The 13,605-nt window shown below is 47.5% G+C and overlaps 1 protein-coding gene across 8 annotated transcripts in view; it reads left to right on the top strand.

Moving 5' to 3' along the window:
* LOC106609939 (protocadherin Fat 1) overlaps positions 1-13,605 on the top strand; it is a 102,265-nt gene that overhangs the window by 63,161 nt on the left and 25,499 nt on the right. For all 8 annotated transcript variants that reach the window (XR_006770770.2, XM_014208975.3, XM_014208980.3 and 5 more), the window contains 5 exons: positions 107-317; positions 2,094-6,167; positions 7,109-7,305; positions 7,779-7,932; positions 10,343-10,576. Coding sequence is in view for 7 of the 8 variants with exons in the window: in XM_014208975.3 (XP_014064450.3) it covers positions 107-317; positions 2,094-6,167; positions 7,109-7,305; positions 7,779-7,932; positions 10,343-10,576 (4,870 nt within the window). In the remaining variant the exon portion in view is untranslated. The remainder of the gene's footprint in view (positions 1-106; positions 318-2,093; positions 6,168-7,108; positions 7,306-7,778; positions 7,933-10,342; positions 10,577-13,605) is intronic.

Below are 13,605 nucleotides of genomic sequence, written 5' to 3'. Positions count from 1 at the left end.
CTCTTTTTCTGTATCCCTATCTGTCTCCCCCTCTGTCCTATTCCTTTCTCTGCATCTCTCTCTGTCTCTTTTTCTTTCTTTCTCGCTCTCTTTCCCCCCTCCCCAGGTACGTGACCAGGACATCCCTGTCAAGAGGAACCTGGTGCGCGTCATCGTGGACGTGGAGGACACCAACGACAACGCGCCGTGGTTCGTGGGCTCGCCCTACTCCGGGCGCGTCTTCGAGTCGGCTGCCTTGGGCTCGGCAGTCCTCCAGGTCACCGCCCTGGACAAAGACAAGGGACAGAATGCAGAGGTTATCTACAGCATCGAGTCAGGTTGGCTAACAGCACCACAGGCGCCCTAGACTACATTCTTAGGAGTGGCATGAGGTTGCCCCTAGATTCGGATCTTGGATCAGTTTTGCATTTTCCACACTAATGGTTATGGTTAGGATTTGACGAGGGGAAGCTGATCCTAGATCGGTACCTAGGCGAAACTTCACCCCGGAGCCACATTCTTAACATGTCAGCCATACTGGCATTCCCTAGTCTCTGGCCAGTCATGATAGAAGTATGCATTGCAGCCCAGTTAGCGATACCAACGCAAGGGGCCTGGGGAAAATGTATGCAGGGCATCCAGAGGTCCCCTGCCCACTGACCCTCGGTCGTGAATGGAATACTTCACACAAAGTAGGAGGACTTTGTCAGAGGATCTCCAAGCATGTGGGAGTTCGGGCCGATGCCCCCTCTGAATTTCCCACCATTGTTTCCCCTGTAAGATAAGCTGTGTTTTGGGAGAGGGTCGGGCATGTAGTCATTGGCTGGGTTCTTTGTTTAGGATGTACATTTTTCAGATAGTTGAGATGACTCAAGCTCATTGAAATGTATCTTGCCGGAGAATGAGTCAGGTTTTCAAAGCAGAGGTGGACTGGTGTAGGCAATCTCCACGAATGCTTTTCGAGAGCTATGGCCATTTGGGGGGTGAGGGAATGAAGGGGGTCATGTCTAGATTTTGTCAAATTGACATCAAAAGTAGATTTGTTTTTGCATTTTAGCTAACCCTAACCCCTTTCCTAACCTTAACCTAATTTTCCAAACCTGCTACGTTAATTGTCCTAACCTGCTGTGTAAGTTCTCCTAGGCTGTATCCCATTTAGACAAAAGCAGGGAGTATGCTAATCAGAGTGGTTCATCTTGAATTTGAATTGTTTTAAGAAGGTCATACCAAGGATCATTTTGCTGTTAAGAATTTTAAAAGTAAAAAAAAGAAAGAATACAAAGAAAATTATTTTCCTACTTCTTACTGCTATTAGTCCAAACAAAAGCATTGAATAACAGATTCACTACATGGAACAACAGATACCCCCTCCCCCAAAAAAATTCTAAAGGAAGTTTGTTCTTAAGTGCCTGTTCTATATCTGAAAGATATAGGACATATATCTAACCCATTATTTATGGCTCTAAACAGTCTCCATATATACTTCCATTAATAAATTATACCGGGGAACCTTCAGACGAGTCTTGTGAGGCCTGTGGGCATCCTAGAGAAAAACACGATGTTCGTGATAGTCTCACTTTTCCACAGAGGGAAGTTGTCAGATCGGCTGTACTGACTTCAGACGTGTCCCAAGACGCTTGTGGGGGTCGTAGAGCAAAACAGAGAACACAATTGTTTGTGAGAGTCTCATCCTTCCATAGAGGGGTCATAATAGTTTGTAGGCCAAACTGTTTGGATGCTACAGCCGATTTTGTGAGAAGACCAATTTTCAGGATGTCTTATGGTCTGACAAACACCGCTCTAGCTCTGTCACCTTTCACAGCAGATGCAGAATTGCGCCATCGGCGGATGCAGTGGATACATCCGCTGCAACAACAAAAAATATCTCTAGCTTAAATTGACAGATTTTTATGGGGATTTTTTATTATGCTAATTAGATTTCCTCGAGGGCGCTGACATTGACTCTAGTTAATTCAATTTACGGTAATCAAGAAGCCTAAAATTGCACCCTGGCTTTAATGTTTAAGAAATGCAAACATTTCTGGCTGGAATGAAAATCAATGCCATAGTAACCACATTAATAAATCTTCTTGTGTTTTTTTTTTTTGGAACAGGAAATGTTGCAAACTCATTTGCCATTGATCCGGTGCTGGGCACTGTTACCGTGGCCAAGGAGCTGGACCGAAGCAGCAAGAACCAGTTTGAACTAGCTGTGAAGGCAACCGACAAAGGAACCCCTTCGCTGACTGCAACCGCCACCGTCCACATCGCTGTCACCGTGTCGGACAATGCCACACCCAGATTTACTGCCAAGGAGTTCTCTGCAGAGGTCAGCGAATTGGCCCTCCCCGGCAGTTTTGTAACCATGATCACAGCAACCAGCCAGTCCTCTGTGTTCTACCAAATCAAAGGTGGAAACACTGATGGCGCATTTGATGTAAACCCAAACTCCGGTGTGGTTGTAACTTCGAGGGCTTTGGACTATGAAATGACCCCTGAGTACAGACTGACCATCCAGGGAACCAACATGGCGGGTCTTGCTAGCAACACCACTCTGCTGATTCATCTGAAGGACGAGAACGATAATGCCCCCATCTTCCTCCAGCCAGAGTTCACAGGCATGATTAGCGAATCGGCTTCCATCAACAGTGTGGTCTTGACCAGAGAAAACACCCCGCTGGTCATCCGCGCCTTGGATGCTGACCGCGATGCCAATGCCATGCTTGTCTATCAGATCGTCGAGCCGTTCGCTCACAACTACTTTGCCATCGATTCCAGTACGGGAGCCATTAGAATGACAACCACTCTGGATTACGAACAAAGGAGTGTATTCCGCTTTACCATTCAGGTCCATGACCTCGGAATTCCGCGTCTGTTCGCCGAGACAGCCGCCAACGTGACCGTCGAAGTCATCGATGTCAACGACTGCCCGCCGCAGTTCAGCCAGGAGCTCTACGAGACATCAGTGATCGTGCCAACTTACAAAGGTGTCGAGGTAATCAAAGTCAACGCATCAGACGCAGACTCCGGACCAAACTCTAAACTCTTCTTCTCCATCTCAGAGGGGAACATCGGGGAGAAATTCAAGATGCATCCCAACACAGGCATCATCACTATCCAGAACGTCACCCAGCTAAGAAGCAGGTACGAACTCAGGGTGAGGGTCTCAGACGGCAGGTTCGCCAACACAGCATCGATAAAGATAAACATCCGTGAGAACAAGGAGAGCAGCCTGAAGTTCACTAGGGACTCCTACAAGGCTTACGTCAAAGAGAACTCCTCTGAGAAGAAAACATTAGCGGTCATTGCCGCTGTGGGGAACCACATCAACGAACCCCTCTTCTACACCGTCCTGAACCCAGACAAGAGGTTCAAAATCAGCCGCACTTCCGGAGTGCTCTCCACCACAGGTATACCTTTCGATCGCGAGGCACAGGACACGTTCGACCTCGTCGTGGAGGTGACCAGGGAGGACGCTTCCTCTGAAGTGGCCCACGTTCTGGTGACGGTGATCGTAGAAGATGTGAATGACAACCAGCCCATGTTTGTCAACCTGCCCTATCAAGCCTTGGTCCAGATGGACGCAGAGGAGGGTCAGGCTATCCGTCAGGTGACAGCAGTGGACCGGGACATGGGTCAAAATGCTGAAATCCATTATCACCTGAAAGAACACCACAAGCACTTCCAGATAAGCCCCTCGGGAGAAATCTCTCTCAGAAAACAGTTAGACAAAGACTCCCTCAACAGTGAGTTCGTCATCAACGTTGTGGCCAAAGATGCAGGAGAACCAGCCCTCTCGGCAGAAGTGGAAGTGCCCATAACTATAGTAAACAAAGCCATGCCAGTGTTTGAGAAGGCATTCTACAGCATCGAAATTCCTGAAAATATCCAGTTACACACACCTGTAGTTCACGTCCAGGCTACTGACTCTGAAGGCCCCAAGATAGTATACACCATCTCTGAGGGAGATGCCTTCAGTCAGTTTTCCATCAATTTCAACACAGGTGTCATACATGTAATCCAACCTCTAGATTTTGAGATCCACCCCGCTTATAAATTGAGTGTCAGAGCCACAGACTCACTGACTGGGGCCCACGCTGATGTCTTTGTCGATATCATTCTGGAAGACGTCAACGATAATCCCCCTGTCTTCCAACTAAAGTCCTACAACGCAAGTGTTTCTGAAGCTTCCTTCATCGGCACTGCAGTTTTGCAAGTCGCCGCCACAGACTTCGACACTGGCAACAACAAAATGCTCTTCTACCAGCTAGTTGAAGACAAGGAAAAGAGCTCAGACTACTTCAGCATTGACCGTGACTTGGGAATCATCTGGACTGCTCGCATGCTCGACCAGGAGGAAAAGCAGCAACACAAGCTGACTGTCCGCGCAGTGGACGGAGGAGTGCCTGCCCTCTCCAGCCATGTCACTGTGACCATAGATGTCACTGACCTGAATGACAACGCTCCGGTGTTCACTGAGAGCTCTTACAAAGCCACAGTAAGCGAATTGGCCCCCCGCGGTTACTTCGTCACCCATGTCCAGGCGTCCGATGCTGACAGCTCAGACGCCGGCAGGCTTGAGTTCTCCATTCTGTCTGGCAATAAGGACCAGAACTTTGCCATGGATAAAAACACTGGGGCCATCGTCATCTCCAACCACCGTAAACTACAGATGGAGCCACTGTACAACCTCAACGTGTCCGTGTCAGATGGTGTATTCAGGACCTCGGCCATGGTCAAAGTCACAGTCAACGGTGCCAACTTCCACAACCCCACTTTCCCCCAGCTCGACTATGTAGTTGAACTCACTGAGAACTCGCCGGTCGGAACGTTAGTTGCTGAGGCCAAAGCCACAGATGAAGACGCTGGCACATACGGGGGCCTAACTTACCACATTGTCAACGATTTTGCCAAAGACAAGTTTTCTGTCAATGAAAATGGAGAGATTTTCACCCTGGAGATCCTAGACCGCGAGAACGCCATTGAGAAGGTCATCCCCATATCGCTCATGGCAAAGGACGGTGGCGGCAAAGTAGGCTTCTGCATTATTAATGTGATTTTGACAGATATCAATGACAATGCCCCACAATTCATGGCAGTGGAGTACAAAGCCAATGTAGCATCGGATGTCCCCAGGGGAACCACCGTGGTGAAAATCGCTGCGTCAGACATGGATGAGGGAAGCAACGCTGACATCGCTTACACTATCGAAGCCGACGTGGAAAACGTGGAGGAGAACTTCGAAATCCACCCCTTCAGTGGAGTCATTGTCACCAAAGAGAGCCTCATCGGACTCGAAAACGACCTCTATGCTTTCTACGTTAGGGCAAAGGATGCTGGGAGTCCTTCCAAGCAATCCGTCGTCCGCGTTTACATCAGGATAGTGGCCCCTGAGGTACCGGTCCCCAAGTTTGCAGAGCCACACTACCGGTTCACCATCGCCGAAGACATGCTCATCGGCACGGATATTGACGTCATCCAGGCGGAGAGTGAACAACCGGTGTTCTACAGCCTGGTGAAGGGCAACACCCCGGAGAGTAACCAGAATGAGGTCTTCGTGGTGGATCGGGACACTGGGGCCCTGAAGCTGGAGAAGAGTATGGACCACGAGACCACGAAGTGGTACCAGCTCACGCTGCAAGCCCAGAGCCAACAGGAGGGCTACGAAACGGTGGCTTCTGTCGACATCAACATCCAGGTCAAGGACCTCAACGACAACAAGCCTGTTTTTGAGTCAGACCCGTATGAGGCGGTGGTGGTGGAGAACCTTCCAGATGGCACGCCGGTGATCCAGGTCAAAGCCACCGACCAGGACTCGGGCACCAACGGTCAAGTCATCTACAGCCTGGACCCCAAACAAACTTTGGCTGAGATCTCTGAGCTGTTCGCCGTCAACAGTGAGACAGGCTGGGTGACGACATTGAAAGAGCTCGACCGCGAGAAGACCAGCAAGTACACCATTGCCGTGCTGGCCACAGACCGCGGAGACAAGGTGCAGCTGGTGACCAGCGCCACTGTGGAGGTTACCGTGGCCGACGTCAACGATAACCCGCCGCGCTTCACTGCCGAGATCTACAAGGGCACGGTGAGCGAAGACGACCTTCCGCCCAGTGGAGTCATTGCCATTCTGAGCACGACGGACGCCGACACGGAGGAGATCAACAAACAAGTCAGCTACTTTATCACAGGTGGGTTTTTATCTCTAACAATACCAGTATTTGCTCTGCTCACAGCTCATGACTTGATAGCCTTCCCTGTTTGTGTTAATAAACAGCTTTAATAAACACTGCTCAAAAGAGGATTAGACATTTACACCCGCTTAAATATGAAGATCATATTTGCTCTCTGAACATATAATGCGTATTCTTTATTTGTAAACACTTTGAATCGACTAATTTGCGAAACCTCAAGGCAAATATGTAGGTCATCAGAAAGAAATAAAGAAAAAGTTAATGTTTAATTCTTTCGATGACGCTTTGAAATTGATGGGGGAAATGCACTTCCTCTGGTGCTCATTAGCGGATGGAATGACTATGCCACGTTTAATTACCAGAGATTTTAGAAATGAGCTCTCATATTAGCTTGGATGCACATTTCCTACTTCACAAAAAAACTGCCTCCTTATTATGGTTTCCTGTGTACCAAACATACTTCATGAACGTTGGTTTGCAAGTTGAAGTGGTTATGATAAATGAATAATATGAACCCTACCTGAGGTACATTTGCTCAGGCACTATAAAGATCCCGGGGGTTGAGCACGACTCTGACCAGCGGACAGCTTTTGAAATAGGAAGCGATAACTGGTAGACATGGATGCAGTTCCTCTTTGAGCTCCGCTATCACTTGCAGGATAAGATCTTCTCTGATTCTAAGACTTACCCTGATAGAAAGGCTTGGATGCATCTTATATATATTTATTTTCGCCATTGATGTGTGATCCAGTACAGAACACAAACACACACCCTTGAGATACACACACACACACACAAAACCACTAGCCCTCTCGAAACCAGAGGCAGGGGCCATATTGTGGCGCATTGCTCATTAGTTTGAATGCCACTCTCCCCAATGACTCGCTCTGCATTGACCCGCCCCATTAACTCTCCCCAATGACTCTCTACCCATACAGGAGGCGACCCTCTAGGACAGTTTGCGATCGAGCACCTCCAGAACGAGTGGAAAGTGTCTGTCAGGAAGCCACTGGACCGCGAGGAGCGCGACAACTACCTCCTAAATATCACCGCCACCGACGGCACCTTTTCTGCCAAGGCCGTGGTCGAGGTCAAAGTCCTGGATGCCAACGACAACAGCCCCGTTTGCGAGAAGGTAAAGAGAGAAGGCAGGCCACTAAAAAATGCCATGTTATCTGCGTGTGGGGGTACACGCTATGCATGACAAGTATCTGGGAGAAAGGAAGGAGGGAGCGAGGGAGGAAAATAAGAGGTTTGGAAAGGCTTCTTGTTGAAGAAAGGCAAGCGAAAATTAAGGGGTAATTTTCTTACATTGAGGGCTATTTTTACCAGCTAATGTATTTCCATTGCTGATTGTATTATGTTTTAAGTGCATACTGCGGTCGATTGTAATGTCTTTTCATTCTACCCCTCTATCCATTTCCTCCCTTCTTGTTAATATACCTATTGAATTATGCTTAATCTTGCATATTCTACCTTTACTTCTCTCTGTCCGCCCCCACCATCAATCTTTTTTCTCCCTTCTGATGTCTTTCCCCCTCTTCCCTCCCACACACTCTCTCATCCTCCCTTTCTCTCTCTCCCCTCTCCCTCTCTCCGCTCCCCCAGTCCCTCTACACAGAGAGGGTCCCCGAGGACTTCCCAGCCGGCAGGCTCATCCTGCAGGTCTCGGCCACAGACGCAGACATCCGCTCCAACGCCCACATCTCCTACGAGCTCCAGGGACCCGGAGCCGAGCTCTTCACCATCGACCCAGACACAGGTGTGTGTGTGTGCGTTGGTCTGTCTGTCTGTTTTCCTGTCTGTCTGTGTTACACCTCAACACACTCAATGTGTTGACTAGTCTGCCCATGCTACCATACAGCTAATCAAAATCAAAATAGCCACAGGTTCGTCTGCCACAATGTAGAGTCGTTTCGAGTCATTTCAAATTGCTGCACTGCACTCACATTCATCCAGTTTACATTCACGGCATGTCCAAGGTTATTCTGACTATTATGACTATCAAATGTCCATGGGTGCGTGATGGCAGCATGACGTGTAACACTAACCACACATCTCACAATCACATATCCTTCTAACCCCCCCCCCCCCCCTTAAAAGATTTAGATGCACTATTGTAAAGTGGTTGTTCCACTGGATATCATAAGGTGAATGCACCAATTTGTAAGTCGCTCTGGATAAGAGCGTCTGCTAAATGACTTAAATGTAATGTAAATGTAAATGTAAATCTCCACCACCACCTGACACACACACACACACACACACACACACACACACACACACACACACACACACACACACACACACACACCCAGTTTTACAATGTCATGATTTGATGTTTGACCCTGGCAACACTACACTCATGGACCCTGTCTTTTGTCTCCCTCTGTAACGTCACAAACAGACACAGTAATAACATCCCAGTGTGGACACCAGTCATGCACCAGTCATGCACACCAGTCATGCACACTTTCTGATTGAATCATAATCCATCCACCCCAGTGTGTGTGTGTGTGTCCCTAGTGGCAAGGTGGATTTTGTTTACGTCGCATCCTTTTTGATGATTATTTTCATGTATTTTGCCCCCAGAACATTTCCCGGAGGGTTAGCGAGTAATGGCGCTAAGAACCCGAGTTTCATCTAACATACAAGCGACATTGTTCTCGCCTGATGGTTTCGAGTCTCCTCTGCAGAAAGTGGAGACAAAATGGAATGACACGAGTCAGGCCTTAGAAAACACAATACCAGTTAGCTCCCGTTAACCCCCACACTAAAAAAATAAATGGTACATTGGTTTATTTCTGAAGGGAGAGCGAGAGAGGGTTGTGAAGAAACAAGACACCGGCAGTGTAGAGTAGGCTAGAGAACGAGAGAGCAGCCCCATACTTTTACAGCACAACAGCAGCCCCTTTTATTGTGGTTCAAGTTCAGACGTACTTTGATACCTCCGTATGAGCCAGCGAGGAGGGAGAGAAGAAGAGCGAAGAATCCGGCCATTTCAATTTAGTTTGGCCCAAATTGAAGGAGAAGGATTTAGTCAGAGTATCGAGAGGGGGTCCTTTTTTCCGTGCTGAGAAGGAGGATTACAAGCATTTCGCCACACCAGCAATAACATCTGCTAAATATGTGTATGTGACCAATAAAATTGGATTTGATTATTGCATGCGAGGAACCATAAGAGGCTTCGTTAGTAACGGCAGTTTGTGTGTGTGTGTGGGCGCACGTGTGTGTCCAGCGAGGCCCCGGTAATGTTGGCATGCACTATATCCCAGGACACCTCCCAGCTGCTCTTAGCTGCCAACTACTCCTGTCCTCCTGCATTTTCCCTCACCCCCCCATCCTCTCTGTCAATTATTTATTTATTTCTCTCCGTCCTCTTCTGAAAACCATTAGTTGGTTGGATGTGGGTTGGATGCTTGGATCAGGGGAAGGGGTTTGTGGCATACAAGAGGATATGAGGTCTCAGAACACGCACGAATGCAGGCACACATTGTCTGACTCAGTGATCTGTGAGAAGTGTTACTTCTGAAAGCACTGAAGTGGCTAATGCCAACTTAAAAATAGAGGTGTGTGTGGAGATGAGCATGACAAGGTTGTAAGGTTTTCGGAACTAAATGCTGAAGTGAAGTTTCACCCCTAGTTACAGATCAGCTTCCCCCAACCTTAACCTTTGTTTTGGCGACTGTTAGCACGATGGACAGAGTGAATTATCTTAAGAGACGTTAGAAATGTAGGTCCGTTATCATTTGTACACGGTATCGATTTGGTTTCAGTTATTATTTTTACTCAAGCCAGCCGGTGGGCTGCATTAAATTGGTCGAGAGGAGGGGCACTCTACACCGAACTAAACGGCTTAGAGACCATTTAGCTTGACTTGCGTTTTATTTTGATGCTTTCTTGGAAGGGGCCTGGGGTAGGTAGAGGATGCAGTTCTAACGCTATCTGCCCTTGTCGAATAATAGATTTTTAAAGTGCAACCCGCAAGCGCCGTAGCGTGTAGAAGTGTTTTTGGATTGCAATAACTTTTAACAAGCCCGTGTGTGTTTGGCTGTGTGTTTGTGTGTGTGTGTGTGTCAGCGCTTTTAACGAGCGTGTGTGATTGACGTGTTTGTGTGTGATTACCTGCCCCGTTGATTGACATCTGCCTTTCTCCGTCTTACTTTTCCCAGGTGAACTGAAGACCCAGCAGCCCCTGGACCGCGAGGAGAAGGAGGAGTACCGCCTGACGGTGCGGGCACTAGACGGCGGCAGGCGCTACTGTGAGGCGGCCGTGCACCTGACCGTGGAGGACGTGAACGACAACGCGCCACATTTTTCCTCCGGCCCTTACGCCATCACCGTCTTCGAGAACACAGAGGTTGGCACCTTCGTGGCGCGGCTACTCGCCACCGACCTCGACACCGGTACGTTTGTTTGATTGTTTATTTACAAATGAGTTGATCTGTTTTGTTTATTGTTCTTTATTTGACCAGTCTTCCACCAGGCAATGCTAAGCTCTCTGGTCTAGTGCTGTACACCCGGTGCTCTCGACGTTGTGCACAATGTGCAGTATGTTGCGTCTTTCTGTTGACTCTGCCCACGTCCGGTAGCCACCGCGGAGCTCGACGTTATCCGTCAGTTAACTTAGTCGAATTTGAACCGCGTCATCTTTATTTGTGAACAGGCGAGTCACTTAATAATTCATCTTTCTGCTGAGAAATACAGACATAGTTGTTTGAGAAGTATGGCTGCTTTGCTTTTCCCCTGCAATGCTGACTCCACAGTATCACAGTAATCCCCACTCCGTTTTACACCAGACTCTTATGGCGTAAAATGATGAATGAATGAAATTCTGTTCTCATCGAGCACTCGATTCTGAAAAGGCCTAATGGCCGTTTTCTATTTGCCATTTGCCGGTGGGTAAGTCACAACCCACACGTTCTCTTCATAGTCTTCTATGACGTTTGTGGTCCTGTGCGGCTCTGTTGGTAGAGAATGGCGCTTACAGCTTCAGGATCACGGGTTCAGTTCCCGCTGGGGCCACCCATACGAAAATGTATGCGTGCACTACTGTTAGTGGCTTTGGATGAAATAGTCTGCTACATGGCATATATGTACATCATCGTTCAGGAAACCCGCAGGAGCAGCCGCTTTGAAATGAAACTGATTTTGACCCCAGAACTCCCTCAAATGGAGGACAGTTGAAAGCGTTAGTGTGGCTGCCGCATTTGAACTCAAGAGCTCAGATACTAGCGAACTCCCCTAAAATGGGACACGATTGGCACTTTTAGCGGCACTACCAATTTGACTAGATAGGTTCTGGTTCTTTTACTGGCATTTGGTAATGACTCCTCTGACAGGGCAAGGTGTTCTAGACTAGGGGAGCGTGTCAGCCTGTTCCCTTCAAAAGCCTAGGTATGGACGAAGAGATGCTCTCTCTCTCTCTCTCTCCCTTTCTCACCCCCGTCCTTCCTCCCTCTCTTTCAGTCCTTCAGGTAAACTGACAGTTTTGACAGATTGAATGGGATGAAAGAACTGGGTCGCTCGTTCACTCAGAAAGTCAAAACGGGGGCCTACTTTTTCGACAGCTCTTCCCGCCAGGGTTGGCACACTAGCACGGAATTCCTTAAGTCCGCCCTACCTCCATGCTAACATAAAGGATATCTGAAAGGAAGAGTGGAAAAATTAGATTCTCACCCTCCCTCCCCCAATTTTAGCTGGAGGTACATTTCGGACCATTTGGAGCTGGAGGGAGGGAGGGAGAGAGAGAGGGAATTAGAGAGAGACCAAATTGAGACTGCATGCAGAAATCTGCAAAAATATTCTCTGTGTACAACGTAAAATGCCAAATAATGCATGCAGAGCAGAATTAGGCCGATATCCGCAAATGATAAACATACAGAAAAGAACCGTTAAATTCTACAACCACCTAAAAGGAAGCGATTCCCAAACCTTCCATGACAAAGCCATCACCAACAGAGAGATGAACCTGGAGAAGAGTCCCCTAAGCAAGCTAGTTCTGGGGCTCTGTTCACAAACACAAACAGACCCCACAGAGCCCCAGGACAGCAACACAATTAGACCCAACCAAATCATGAGAAAACAAAAAGATAATTACTTCACACGTTGGAAAGCATTAACAAAAAAACTGAGCAAACTAGAATGCTATTTGGCCCTAAACAGAGAGTTTAGGGCCAATACCTGACCACTTTGACTATGTACAGACTCAGTGAGCATAGCCTTGCTATTTTGAGAGGCCACCGTAAGCAGACCTGGCTCTCAAGAGAATACTGGCTATGTGCAACACTGCCCACAAAATGAGGTAGAAACTGAGCTGCACTTCCTAACCTCCTGCCAAATGTATGACCATATAAGAGACACATATTTCCCTCAGATTACACAGATCTACAAAAAGTCCAAAAGCAAATCCAATTTTGATAAGCTCCCAGATCTACTGGGTGAAATACCACAGTGTGCCATCACAGCAGCAAGATGTGTGACCTGTTGCCTCAAGAAAAGGGCAACCAGTGAAGAACCAACACCATTGTAAATACAACCCATATTTATGTTTATTTATTTTCCATTTTGTACTTTAACTATTTGCACATCGTTCCAACACTGTAACAAAGACAAAGGTCTTTATTCTTTTGGAACTTTTGTGAGTGTAATGTTTACTGTTATTGTTTTAAATATTGTTTACTTCACTTTTGTTTATGATCTATTTCACTTACATTGGCAATGTAAACATGTTTCCCGAGCCAATAAAGCCCTTTGAATGAGAGACATTTGCATTCCTTTCACACGTGTTGGTATCTCATACACAGATCTGTTGAGTTCGTATCTTTATCTCCAGCCTTGTAAAATGTGTATTGGCTGATGTATGCCCGTTTTGCCAGGAGAACTGAAGAGTTCCACACACAGAGAAATAACAAAGTCAAGGCCATCTATGACGACTCTGATGAGACAAAATACCAATTTTGCCACAGTCCAGGTCACACAGTCCTCGCTCACTCAGCCAGCGGACATTGACTGAGTGTGTGCGTGTGCACCTGCGTGCGTGTCAGACCTCCATTGTCAGATAGATAGAGGATTCATTCACTATTCGGGCGGGATATCATCAACGTTTGAGCATCAGAGTATCTCTTTGCTTCAAATGTTGACACATTTTGAGCACTGCCAGTTCCCTGCACCAGTTGTGCTATCTAGACCGGCTCATTTGGGTTGAAGATATTTGGCACTTTCATACTTACTCGCGTCATTGTCCCTGCTGTGTTCCCACTGCCTTGGCGGTGTTTCTCAAAGTGGTTTCTTATCGGTCTGGGGGAAAGAACCTGACAAACCATGAAGCTGGTTGGTGACCTTTATTGGCGTTTTAAGGGAGAAGTTATGCTGGCACATTCCTTTCTCTGTTTCTTCTCTCTCTCTCTTCATTTTCTCTCACGCTCTCTTCATA

This window comes from Salmo salar, chromosome 08 (genome assembly GCF_965601325.2).
Source record: "Salmo salar chromosome 08, fSalSal1, whole genome shotgun sequence".
Taxonomy (NCBI): Eukaryota; Metazoa; Chordata; class Actinopteri; order Salmoniformes; family Salmonidae; genus Salmo; species Salmo salar.
The sequence above is the reverse complement of the archived record's forward strand: the minus strand, read 5'-3'. Positions and strand labels throughout refer to the sequence as shown.